Consider the following 13,443-nt stretch of genomic DNA (forward strand, 5'->3'; position numbering starts at 1 on the left):
ATTATAGCTTCAGACATGGCTGGCCTCAGGTGCACAAATCTATATGACCCTCAACCTGCCTCTTCATATCTCAACTCTGCGTCTCACTGTGCCTTCGCTCATTTCTCTATGCTGCACATGCAGCCAGGGAGGACAATGGTCCCGGACAGCTTCGCCTGTTTTCTCCAGATATCAGTATTTCATTTCTTGAGAAAGATTCTGACTGCCCCATTTGCACCTGGTACTCATTCATACTTCTAGTACCATCATCATTGCTAAGAGAATGAGGAATGATCATCAGCCAACACTGGGTAAAAGATAGAGCCCTAGGATGTGTAGCCCCTCTGTGTCCAAAGGAAGGAACCCTGATGGTGTGGTGGTTATCCATTGGGCTGAGATCCCCAAGGTCAGCAGTTCAAAACTAACGGCCACCAAGAAGGAGAAAGATGGGGCTTTCTACTCCTGTAAAAAGTTAGTCTGGAAAACTCACAGGGGTGGTTTTATCTTGTTCTACGGGTCCCTCTGAGCCAGCAGTGAGTTTGGTTGTTTGTGTACCCAAAGGAAGAAAGGAAAGGGGTGCTGACCCACCAAAAATAACCCACAGTCACACAGTTCCTGCAGCCAGCTAAACTCCTCTCACCAAAGCCCAACCTCGGGGGGACAAGCCTTTCTTCCACCTGGTCCAACCTCACACATATCTCCACCCCCTTCTTCCCTTTCCTGACTCTCTTCCTCCTCCACTCTTCCCTGCTCCCCCCCATCCCCACGTCTCTTCCCCTGGAGACCGCAGGGCATGATCTCACGGGAATGCTCCAGCTCATAGGACCTGCTGTGTGCTTTTCTCTGAAGGCTTTCTCACTGCTGTGCTTCAAGACTACGGAAGATGCCATGGAATCTCCACAGACGCCCTCAAGTTTACCCACCACGTGATTTCCGACTCCACCCACACGGAGGAGGAGGAGTTCTCCATAATAATCCAGAAGAAGCTCAACATGGTTAGAAGAGCCTTCAAGGTAATGGAGTACTTACAACTGGACAGAGCAGTCAGTCCTTCATTCCTTCCCTCAATGAACCTCCATCCAGCACTGGCCACGTGCCAGGTACACATAGGGGAAACAAGTCCAAGTGCCGTCACAGCTCATTGCTCTCACCCTTTTCTAAAGAGGAACAATGATTAAATAAATTGAATTACTATTCGAGCAACAGAATAGATGGATGTTACACTATAGCTCTCCTCTACCATGAATGAAAGTCTGGTCGGTTTGCTGAAATCTGTTCAGGATCATAGGAGCACGCAAGCCTCCACTAAGCGAGGGTGGGAGCTGTGCAGGGAGGTGCTTGGGTTAGGAACTGAGCCCACATTTCCCACAGAGAAGCTACGAATTCCACTACTGGGCCACCTGGCTTAGTAGTAAGCCATGCTTGCTGCTAACTGAGAGGTTGGCTGTTCAAGTCCATTCATAGACACCTTGGAAGAAAGGCTGAGTGATCTACTTCCCCAAACATCAGCCCTTGAAAGTCCTATAGAGCAGTTTTACACTGGTCACCATGAATCTTGTCAATTCTACAGCAATGGGCTAGTTTGGGAGTTGTCTAGCCACATGTTGTTTCAGTGTGTTTCTACCAATTGGCACACCCGCAGTCATGTATGAGATTGTTCCCAGAGGGGTCATTACTCAGGCAGCATTGTTTGTGATGGTAGAAATTTGGCAACGGGTTTTGGAGGAGGTTGTACAACATGATTGAGACAATTATTCTCACTGACTTGTAATGTGAGTGATGTTGAAATGGCCAACTGTGTTCTACATATATGTGCATACATATATGCATGCCTCTGTGTGTGTGTATTTACAATGTAAGAGAGATAACTTCACACCCTTGCCAACTGCCAACATCATCAGCCTTTGCGTTTCAGCCACGCCACATTTGGCTGGCGATGGGGGACTCAGAGCTCATGCAGGACGGTTGAGGGCTGAAACCATGACTGAAGAATGATGGCATTGGAAGGATCCATTCTAGAGGTCAGACTTTGAGGGGAGGCAAAAAGCAGACATTGAAAGGAGTAGCACATGAAGAACTAGACGGTGGTTCTATTTTTGTTCCTATCGGCAACCACGAGATCTGAATTGAGAGTGATGATAGAATGCCTTATACAGAGGTTTAGAGAAAATTAGATGACCCCACTGGCAAGGATGCTAGCGTGGAACAAAGCTCAGCATAACATAGGTGTTCGGACTAGATGATTTCAGATGTTCCTAAGATTTATTCAATTATTGTTTTGTTGTAATTGAATGTGCCCAGAACTATGTGGGCCTCAGGTATAAGGAATATGACTCCAACTCCAGAAGTTCAATCTATCGATTAATGATGGCATTGATGCTGAATAGCCGACATCTAATGAGTGTTTATAACATACTACCATCTAGTGAGTTCTTTACATGCATTATTTAGTCCTCAAATATTATTTTCCACTGTCGATCAGGAGAGTGAAATCAGAGGTTAAGTGGCCTGCGCCAGACTTTCTCATTCAATCCTGGAGTCCTTCGCTTGGTGTGAGCAGCTCAGATCAGACCACTCGAACCCACGTTTGGTGACTCTGCAGCTCATTTCCGAAGTTCCTCCTGCATAGTGTATTTGACATAGAAAGGGTGGCAGCCTTTCCTACGCCTCGCAGACGAAGGAGAGTACCCTGCCTTGTCTCTTGCAAGTGTCCATAATCTAGTCAAATGTCCCATGCTTCCATTTCTTTCTCCACCACACCAAGCCCCAGCTTTGCATGAAGTGAAGTGATGTTTCCATTTGTCTGAGTGGCTCTTGGGAGGCCCAAAGCACTCGACTGTGGGCTGCTTACAGACTAGACTCCCCGCAGTCTGAGTTTTCCAGAGGAAAGACTCTTGGGCGCCATGGCCAAGTACACAAGTATAAATAAATGGAAGTCACACTTCCCAATGTGTTAGATCAACTTCTTCCGAGACTGGAATGAAAGGGCAATGCTGGAGCAAATGCAATAAATGGAACTTGGACATTACATAAAAATTAGAGGACGAGAAGTCAGGAGGCAAAGCAGTCCTCAGGAAGGCTTTCCTAGAATAAGCCCACACACAGCTTTACCCACTGAGCTTGCTGGCATGGGCATCACTACAGGGCACCTGCAGGACAGCATGGTCCTCCCTAGGCACAGCTGGAGTCTTCCAAGATGGACACCATACTTAACCCATCCATTCACAGCTCGGACTACTCGACTAACTGCAGTGGCAGAAGTAACTGGTAACAAAGTTGGAGCACATTCTGACCCCTTTTGTGACTCTTCACTTGCTTCTAAAAAGCTGAGCTACTTAATTAATGACTTTTTAGGAATTGGGGACTTGACTGTCAACTCGGAACACCATAGGCTACAAATGTACTTAAGTGCTCAGAGGAGGGAAAGATTTGTTCACGTAGGGGCCCTGGCATGGCCTTGGTCTGGGATGGCCCCAGGATAAGAGGTGCCCTGACTCTGTGCTTCTCTGAACGGAGCCCCTGCTAGGCTCACTACTAAAGTAACTTATCTAGCGAACCACTCACACTCCCATTTTCCACCTTAGGGCACGGACCCATCACAGGCTGGAGTCCACATTTTTGGTTTGTTCATCGATGGAGCAAGATGGAATCATGAACAAAAAATACTGGATGACTCACTGCCTCTTGAAATGTGTTGCGATTTTCCTGATATCTATTTTTTGCCAACCAAAGTAAGCAAACGTCTCAGTTATGTATAACTCAGTCCTAATCTCAACTTTCTCTCCATACATTCCTTTCCCTTTTCCTATGAGTTCACAAGAGAAATCTGATGATACTTAAACTAATTTATATATTTTAAACTATATTTAAAACAGTCCACAATAGATCCTGTACCAATATCCTATTTCTCAAGAGCATGTCTTGGTAGTTACTTTTAAATTTTCTAGACATAATTTTCATATACTGTTACATCAGCCACCTAATTCTTAATATATTGTCTGTAACAAACACCCCCCCAAAATTGAGCACAAATGAGCAGTATGTCTGTATTAAGTGGTGGTGTGTTTTTGTTGCTTTTTAAGATTTCTACTGAAAATCCAAAGGCTTCTAACCAGACTGACTCGGGAGTCTACACCTTTGAATGCCCCATTTACCAGACACCGCAAAGATCAAGAATGTCGTCCCCTTCCAGTTTACCCACAAGCTTTCTAACATCAGTGTGCTTACCAACGCAGAAACCTCCTAGTCACTGGATCAAAATTCGGGTTGCACTGCTATGTGAGATGAAAGAATGAAAATTAAACCTCAGCACCAGCATTCCTTGGCTCTCATCAAATTTGCATGTTGTGAGCACTGGCATGTAATAAACATCCTTCATAAAATGTTTGCATGCTCCGTCACTGTAGGCTCTTGCACATCCAGCATGTGAGGGAATCTTCCAGCTGATTTTCTGTTTCTGCCCTAAGTCAGGTTCATACAGGTCAGCATAACCTGGGGCTTTCTAAAAACAAAAACCACAGTACTTGGGCACCATATTAAAGGGGTAAGATAGTAAAGGGGTAGGAACGTCTGCTTCCTGCGGTTAGAAACAATCAAATATACACATGTGGCCACCTCATTTAAAAAACGAGGCCGAGCTGAAGTCTTCTTGCATGTTTCCTAGCAGCTGCTGTCATGAACAAATGATTCTTGAACACAGGGTGTGAGGTCAGGGTTCCTCCCGTGGTCTCCATGCCCTCAGGGAGTTTGAGCAGGAGTAACAAGCACAAAGCATGAAGGCGACATCTTTTTATTGTTGCTTTATTTCAAACTCCAAGCTTCATTATAAAACTACGTTTCAAATAAACATGTCCAAACACAATTAAAAACAAAATGGTAGCCAACACCATCCACAAATTGTAGGTGGCTGAGAGGAAAAGGAACATCATTCCTTTCCCGGGGCTTCCTTGGTGAATGGAGTGCTTTGTGACGCCAGGACACCCGTGCAGACAAAACACTGGCAACGTCACCCAGACAGGCTGCTGAAAAGCTGAGGCTACAGATCGACTGCGCAAACCAACTTCATGATCACAGTAGCACGAGCTGCGGTACAGTCTTCCGATCACAGCAGGATAAACACTGCTGTGTCTCTAAGTGGCTCATTCAAACCCAAACATACACTATTTTATCCCCAATGTTTAAAAAACTGAAAACAATATCACATTTAATACAAAATTTACAATTAACAATAACTAGACCTTACTAGCTAAAACTACCTTAAATGCACAGCTGTCGAACTAAAAGAAAGTATTTTATTCCCTTGGTCATTTTTAGATGAACAGATTATTAAAGCTGAATACAACACTCCTTTACAAAAAGAGGTTTGTAAATATAAAGGATATACAAAATACAGTATGAACTGCATGAACTAAACAGTAGCAAAAACATGTTTCATTTAAAAAGTCAAAGGCATACAAAAATATTAGCCTGAAATGGCAGATTTTCAAACCCCATTATGTGTAAAAAATGTTTAAATAGTGATGCTGCTCCAAAAATATATATTTATTTTTTTTATTTGCAATAGTTTATAAAGGCAAACAAACACCTGCAATTGAGGTAGCAAAGCCAAATTCACCAACTTTGGATTAAGAAAAATCTATGTTTTAATAGCATCTTCTATACAATACTATTAAATGAATTCTAATTGTTCCAAAAATTTTAACTCAAAACTGTTACTTTACAAAACTTAAAATACTGCAAATGTTTTTGTTACAAGAAACAATTATCTCACATTTAAAAATACTGTACAGAAAAATCAGAAGTTACTATATATTACATAAAAGTAAACTGTGTATTTACATTTTTAAAAGCAATTTTAGAAGCTGAGGTTAAATCAACTGCTACAAATGGTCTCCATTAAACCTCTCGTCCCTCTTCACAGCTAGTATTTAACAAAGGGCCAGTTTTCACTTTTAAATTATCTAATTAAAGAGGAAAGAAAATACAATTCTACTCTCTTACTGAAATAAAAATGTAAATTCATTTTTATAATATCTAACAGTGTTTCTTCCTTTAAGAAAAACCAAATCTAATTCAGTTCATTTGTAAGACAACTAAACTATCTTCTGGTTTCAGAATTTGGGGCACTGAAAATTCCCTACTAAGATAAAACTTTCCTCAATGGTCATTGTTATCATAAAAGTTATCATCACTAAAGTAAATACTTAATTATTACCTGGCTCTCTGTCCCCCACCCCAGATTCAAAGAAAGCGTGCAGATTCTGTCAGTGCAATGAAACAAAGTTCATCTGAGATTGGTTTCTTCTGTTTGTTTTTGCAAATGGTAGCTGGGGCCTCAGAGGCAGTTCTAGAAGACGCTGGGCACACATCAGTAAACGTAGGGGAGGATACGGTAGGGCACCCGCTGACAGTACTTTTCCCAGGCCACGCCGTACTTCTTCTTACAGTGGTGCTCATCTCGAGCCTCTCGGTGGATGAGTAACATGGTGAAGTAAATCACGTAGAAATATGGCAAAATGTGATTAAAACCTGTGGGAAATAATAGTAAGAGATTTTCATTATCACCCAGTCTTGTTTTCCCTGCAAAGATGAACATTACAGTGCCTTCATGTTCTGCAATGATGACGAAGACATCTACTCTGGATCACAGAAGAATCCCACTGTGTGTGTGCGGCAGAAGGGAGCGTCAGAGGACTAATGAATCCAGTCTAACAATCCATCCGTCGCAACCTGTGACTCACGTCTCTCTCCTCCTTCTCCTGCCCCCCTGCCTCAGGGAAGAGGGAGGTCCGCCACAGGACACGGCTGAGGCGGGTACAGCAGGGGACTCTGGGCTCAACTACCTGGTACCTTTCAAGGTTGGTACCCAAAAAAGAGCAGTTTTCTTTTCTTAAGAACCAAAGTTTTCCACAATCTATACCAGGTAGACACCGAATCAAGTACAAAAAAACCCTACATTTCCATACACGCTGCTTCCAAGAAAGCTGCCCGCCTGTGTGAGCTCTTCACTGCCCCCAGCAGCAGGATGAACAGGTGCTGTGCAGACAGCAGCACGGTGGCACCCACAGCAGCCCCGAGGGAGGCCGCCCAGGGAGGCCAGGGAGACAGACACCAGGACACAGCAGCGGAGACCTGCGTCTGAGGGAAACGTCACATTCACACCTTTTCGATGCTTACCACATGGGAGAGACCAGGCCAGGGCCATGATGAGGTCGCCCAAGTAATTGGGGTGGCGAACGAAGCCCCACCAACCAGAGACTAGAAGATCTTTTCCCGTTGACGTGTGAATAGTTTTTAAATCTATATTTAAAACAAAGAAGCAGCATTTTTAAGGATGTCTCAAAAGAGAAACTATATGTTATAAACAATACAAATAGAATTTAAACAAAGAAAAAGAAGAAATCAATGCTTACGTGCAAGCCTTGGATCCTTGGGATTTTTTCGGAATGCGTTTTTCTGAGAATTTGCACATCGGAAAATTACATATCCACAAACTGTAATTTTTACAAAAGTTTATAAGTTAATAACTTAGATAGAATCTAATATTAGCATAATTATAGAGAAACCTGTATTTTTGCTTCCAGATTATTTCTGTGTTTTGAGGAAATTTTCCAAAGCAAAGGATAGCCTAATTTCCAATACATTCAAAAACCCTCAGAATCTCAAAAGGTGCTAACCATTCTGAAATTTTACTATCATACTAATTTCAGTACCCACCCTAGGGAAATCTTTGAAGGCAAAACTAACAAATACAACTAACATCGGGAAATAAAATCTGAGACAATTACAGGATTAGCTACACGTGAACACTTTATAATAAAGCAGTACCTGAGATGTAACAGAACATCTTGCACACAAATACCTGCTGAGGCCCATTTGCAACCACACACGTTGCTAACTGTATTCAAATTTCAAATTAACAGGCCCCCACATACTGTTGCCGAGGAACCACTACTATTACAAGCCCTCCAAAAAAATCGCAAAAACTTGTTTCTGCTTCACAGTAAAACATAAAGATGCCGTCTTCAGCAACACACAGGGAGGGCATGACCAACTGGGACACCCAACCAGTGATGAAATGAAATCTTTTTAACCCACAGCCTTCGAATGCAGACACTAGGAGGGTGGCAGACCTAGCTGTCTTGGGGTTCCCCCTTCCCTACCCTCAGGCAGAGCTGCTGAGTCTACAGTGCAATCAGAGGAACACCATCCTGCGGCGGATCCTCTACTGGCCGTGTGGCCTTGGCACCTGGCAAACCCTACTCCTCCCTGTTCCCACAACCCCTCCCACTGGCCAACCCACCACCCTACTCTAAAGGGTCCCGGGGCCAGATGCAACATTTCCCCTGCCCGTTTTTACTCCTGAAATCCTAGGCGCAGCTCAAATACCGCCTCCCTCATCAAATGTAACACAGATACTCCGGACACAGGTTCTCCCTCTGCCTGCAGCTCCATCATCTTTGCCCGCCGGCCCCTCTCCCGGTGCTTATTCATGGCACCACACAAGTATTTGAGTGCAAGCATTTGAAGGCAAGACCAACCTGCCTATTTTCTAGGGTGCCTACCAGGAAGCAGACACTTTCTCGACCAGTTCAATGGATACTGAGACATTTAATTTTTCACTTATTAAAAATTAGAGAGCTGCGTAAGAAGCAAAACATGAAGCATTCATTTTTGTGACGGGACCTTATCGAACCTTATTGTTACTGGTCCACCTCAAATTACTTCCCTCGAGCTTCCCATGGCCAGCTGGGGAGGTGTTATAAAGAAATATATAGAGATCAGCACACAAACTAGGCCCAGCATCTGCAGAGGCTGGAATTCATACTCACGTTTCAGAGCCACGATGACAGAAGCCACTGGCCACGACACTTCATTTGGATGACTGACTAAGTAAAAGGCTTGGAAGCTGTAGATAAACGGAACCCACACCAAGTCTCCAAAAGCCAGCATGAAGCCGAATCCATCATGGATAATGTCCATGGTTGTCAATACCGCTTCCTGGAAGGAAAGGAATGGTTTGTGGGGAATAACCTGTCTAGGAAGTATTAGCGCAGGTTCAGCCAACAAGACCGGGCTAAGGGAGGGTAAACTAAACAAAACCGAAACCATCAGAAGGGATCTGATGCTCCTGACATGACATTCACCTCAGCCCACCCTCTCGCCTTCTCTCCTGGGCTGCTCTCTGCCTGCGTCACCAGCCTCCCTGCCCAGTCAGAGGCACTTCTCAGCTGCTCGGGGTGATGTCCTGGAACTGATGTCCCGCTCTCCACTACACTACAAGCCTCTAAAAGACAGGGCCAAGGACTCTCCCCATCTCACCCCACACCTGGCACACTGAGTGCTCAAACACTGTGTGCTGAAGGAAAACCAGGGTCCCTTTGTTTCAAGTCCATGGCCACCCACCTCGTTTCTGATCATCACTTGCTTTCCATACAAACTGCCCACAGAAGAAAAGTCAGTTGCCCAGGCGCATGGTGAACTCACTGCTCCCCTGCCAGGGTAACCTAACGAAAAGTGTGTCACGCTCTTGGATCTGGTGGCACGGGCCAGGGCCCTGAGCCTCAGAGCTGCCATTGGGGGACTCGGGAGGTCTGGCCTGAGATAGTCCCTAAGCTTCTTCCAACTGCAGTCCATACCACTGATGTATGAAAATCAATGTAGTATAATTTCCGCAGAAGAATTACAGAAAATTCTACACAAAGAAAATGAGTACTAACCTAAACTACTAAAAGACCAGTTTTATTTTTCCCCCCAAAATACTATGGAACAGAAAAACTGAGACCACCAACTCTAGACCCTTCCTAGACCAAGTACCCATTTCCTACTCACATCAAACCCAGGACCTGATTCCCTGAACCAAAGCAGGATCTCCACAACCACTCCCACCACCGCGTCGCTAGACCCTTCCTAGACCAAGTACCCATTTCCTACTCACATCAAACCCAGGACCTGATTCCCTGAACCAAAGCAGGATCTCCACAACCACTCCCACCACCGCGTCGCTTCTCACTCACAGCGGCCCTCAGACACCTGGGGGTTCCAAAAGCACACGTATTTACAGCAGAGGTGGGCCTCAACTTTTTCCCAAGCAGCAGCTGGTGGGTTTCAACCACCAAGCCTGTGGTTATGTGCCCAACACTTACCGATTGTAATGCATGTTCCAGTGGTACAGTGGGTAAGCACTGGGCTGCTAACCATGGCATTTGCAGTTCAAACCCACCTGAGCTTAAAATAGGATCAGGGGACACAAAGGCGAGAGCAGAGGAAGGCAGGTAGGAGATAAGTGAAAAGGCCTATGGGCGTTATGTCCTGCCCACCAGATGTGCTGGGGCATTCACAGGACAGGACAAGGGTCAGAGGTGCAACTAAAGAAGAGTCCTGGATATTTCTTTTACTAGTCTCGGTTTCCTTAAGGGAATTTCTGCCATCCTACCTCAGCAGAGACATACTAAGCATATGCTAATTAATTGCCCAATGATGTGTCGGATACAATCAAGTCAATTCCTCTGGAAGCACAGCACCATCTGGCTGTCGCCAGTCCTGTACTCCTGGGGCTACGCTAATATTGTCTTAAGCGTTTGAGATGTGCAGACTTTTCTTTTAATTATTAAGGCAGTGTTTTGCTAAGTCTACAGAAAGATATTAACTTGAAAACCAATTAAAAATGTACTTTTGCTACATGACAAAAAGCTAGAAGGAAACTATTAAGAAAAAGACATTGAGATGCTACTAGAAAGTTTAAAACTTCAAAACTAAACTCACTGCCATTGAGTTGATTCCAACTCATGGCAACAGGGTAGAACTAAGGATCCGGTAGAACTGCCCCTGTGAGTGTCTGAGACTGCAACCTCTTTCTCCCGCAGACCAGCTGGTGGTTTCAAACTGCTGACCAGGCTCCTTAACACGGGACAGACCTTGGAAAATCTCTAAAGGACTTGAGTATCAGCTACTCCTCCATCTCCAGAGTTTCCAAAGCCTTGAAGTCAACGCTAAGTGACAGGATAGTGTTTGTCCATTTACTTGTCATTGGAATTTGTTTGCCTCAAAGAGATCCCAATCCTTCCAAAGAAAAGAAAGATCATGGAAAAATCCATGCAATCTAAGCTGAATATTCTGTACAGCACTGCACATCAGACCCACAGCAAAGGCAGCGGGGGAGGGGTGACTGGCAGTGAAGCGTTTCTTTGTTTTTTAAGTGTCTCAGACTCTAAGGAAAGGAATCTTCCCCCAAAATGTCAACAGCCTGTCAGGGGAACTGGTATAACAAGTTTGTGTAGGGTGGTCAATTTTGCTTTTTAGAACTGAAAGAAAATGCCTCTTGAAATTTGAAGCTAGTAAACAATATATATGATAAGATAGTTGTAAAATAGACTTAAAAATGAGTTAAAATAATCATCATCATAAGTTTAGTTCAACCAGAAACGACCAGCAAAGTACTTAGCAGCTTTGAAGTTAGTGATGATTTATCAATGTATGAGAAAAACCACAAGTTTTCTGGGAACTTAGCTTTATTTATGTTAACTTGCTCAACATATGATTTCTGATTTTATAGCCATCTATTTCATCAGCGCTCTTTGTACTTTGAAACACAAATTTATTTAGGAACTAGCTGCCTCCTAACATCTAAAAGCACCTCCTAGTCTGATCCCAACCCAGTTTCACATACTCTAGTAACTTAGACACTGAAGTGTACTTATCATGAATCGGCCACCGCCACAGAACCAAAAATGAATATCCCCTTATCTTAGATCGGCAATATCAGAAAGAAGAACTAGAAGAGATGGAAGGATCCTCAAATGTCTAAAATAAAACAGTCCCATGCCCGTTTCTCAGTGCTTATTTTGTCAGCCAGATGCCTTCCATGGAGGGTCTTATTGAATCCTCAGACCCGCCCTGGCGACGCTTTTACCCTCAGCAGGTATGGACCAGGTCACTCACCCCCATTCAAAGCCTCGCTGCTTAAAATTAGTTACCTCAAACCAAAGAGCATCCACCACATACAGGAACTGGAAACTGTTAACCAAAATCATTGCTAAGGAGGGAGCAGCACGTTTCTGTAACTTCATCTCAGCCAAAAGCATCACCACATTAATCAGCACCTGGAAATAGAAGTAGAGTCTCTAAGTCTATCCCCAATCTTTCACAGCTGAGAAAGGGGCAGGCACCCCCTTCGACAAGGAAACCCAGCAGCGTTAAGGCCAACCAGCACCCCGAAGCCTTGACATGACCCAAATGCATATCCCTTACACCAAACATGAGAGAACACTGGACTGGACTAAGGGAGCCCTGGTGGCATAGAGGGTTATGGGTGGGCTGCTAACAGCAGCGGAAGCAGTTCGTTACCACCAGCCGCTCCTGGTTTTGAACTGCTGACCTTGCAGTTAACAACCCAACACATCAACCCACTAACGCTATACCCCAGAGCTCCTTCTTACAGACTAGGGGAGGCTAATGAGAAAGAACAGATCATGTATTGTGAGGTTCCACCAAGTCTTGGCACAGAAAAAGGGCATGTAGAAAACTGGTGAAACTCGATAAGGACTGTGGGTTCAGGGTTTAGTTAATGCTACTATAAGGAGTCCCCATATTACAAACTTCCAACTTATTTACAACACAGATTAGGAGCCAACCCCTTTCAGGCCTACATCAAAAATGTGATGTACAATGGTTCCTAACAAATCAGTGCTCCTTTGCAACACACACCACAACACTGTAACTGTTATGAAGCTTCATGTCTCTGGAAAGGCTTTTTTAATGTTTTATGCATAAAAAGGTACACTGTATCACCTACTCCTCACGATAGACAATCTCATTACCTGACATTTCACACTTACAACAGTATACACATCTACCTATTAGGTGTATTAATGGCACACATCTGGTGGTCAAGGTGTAAATCAGTAGCACAGGCTGTGAGGGTTGAGATTGTGTGTCAGTGGAGTGGGCCATGATTCTCAGTGGTTGGGCAGTTTATGTAATGGAGGAAACTTGGCAGTTGCATTATAAAGTAGCCATCTTCCATTTTGTGTTCCAATATAGTTTGCCTCTTTTTTCTCCCCCATATTAACCAGGTCTTTCAAACCAGGTCAGTTAAGTGAGGAGCAGGTATACTACATACCAAGACAAACATCTGACTGATATTAGGTACAAACTACACCTAATTGCTCTGACTTATGTACAAATTTGACTTAAAGACAAACTTAGGAACTGAACTCATTTATAATCTGAGAGCTGCCTCTATGCCAATATGTACTTGCTTAATAATTAACTATGCTTATTATGTTAGATGCTAATATTAGAAGTTTCTGAGTGGAGGATATAAGGAAACCCTATTCTATTTTCACAACTTTTCTCCAAGTCTAAACTTGGTTCAACATAAAATTTTTTTTTAAATCATTTTATTAGGGGCTCATACAACTCTTATCACAATCCATACACACACCAATTGGGTAAAGCGCATTT

General features: G+C 43.8%; 2 protein-coding genes across 2 annotated transcripts in view; one reads left to right on the forward strand and one right to left on the reverse strand.

Moving 5' to 3' along the window:
- The window catches only part of DNAH14 (dynein axonemal heavy chain 14), a 387,990-nt gene extending 383,629 nt beyond the window's left edge, over window positions 1-4,361 (forward strand). Inside the window, exons 82-84 of the mRNA XM_030887822.2 lie at window positions 829-992; window positions 3,564-3,710; window positions 4,062-4,361. Of these exons, the coding sequence (XP_030743682.1) occupies window positions 829-992; window positions 3,564-3,710; window positions 4,062-4,274 (524 nt within the window). The 3' untranslated portion in view covers window positions 4,275-4,361. The remainder of the gene's footprint in view (window positions 1-828; window positions 993-3,563; window positions 3,711-4,061) is intronic.
- A 402-nt stretch (window positions 4,362-4,763) lies between these two features.
- The window catches only part of LBR (lamin B receptor), a 25,228-nt gene continuing 16,548 nt past the window's right edge, over window positions 4,764-13,443 (reverse strand). Inside the window, exons 9-13 of the mRNA XM_045298169.1 lie at window positions 11,955-12,080; window positions 8,811-8,979; window positions 7,392-7,472; window positions 7,156-7,278; window positions 4,764-6,507 (exon numbers count right to left, since the gene is read on the reverse strand). Of these exons, the coding sequence (XP_045154104.1) occupies window positions 6,347-6,507; window positions 7,156-7,278; window positions 7,392-7,472; window positions 8,811-8,979; window positions 11,955-12,080 (660 nt within the window). The 3' untranslated portion in view covers window positions 4,764-6,346. The remainder of the gene's footprint in view (window positions 6,508-7,155; window positions 7,279-7,391; window positions 7,473-8,810; window positions 8,980-11,954; window positions 12,081-13,443) is intronic.

The sequence above is a fragment of the Echinops telfairi genome, unplaced genomic scaffold (genome assembly GCF_000313985.2).
Source record: "Echinops telfairi isolate 266 unplaced genomic scaffold, ASM31398v2 ScPeMD7_7424;HRSCAF=8462, whole genome shotgun sequence".
NCBI classification, from domain to species: Eukaryota; Metazoa; Chordata; class Mammalia; order Afrosoricida; family Tenrecidae; genus Echinops; species Echinops telfairi.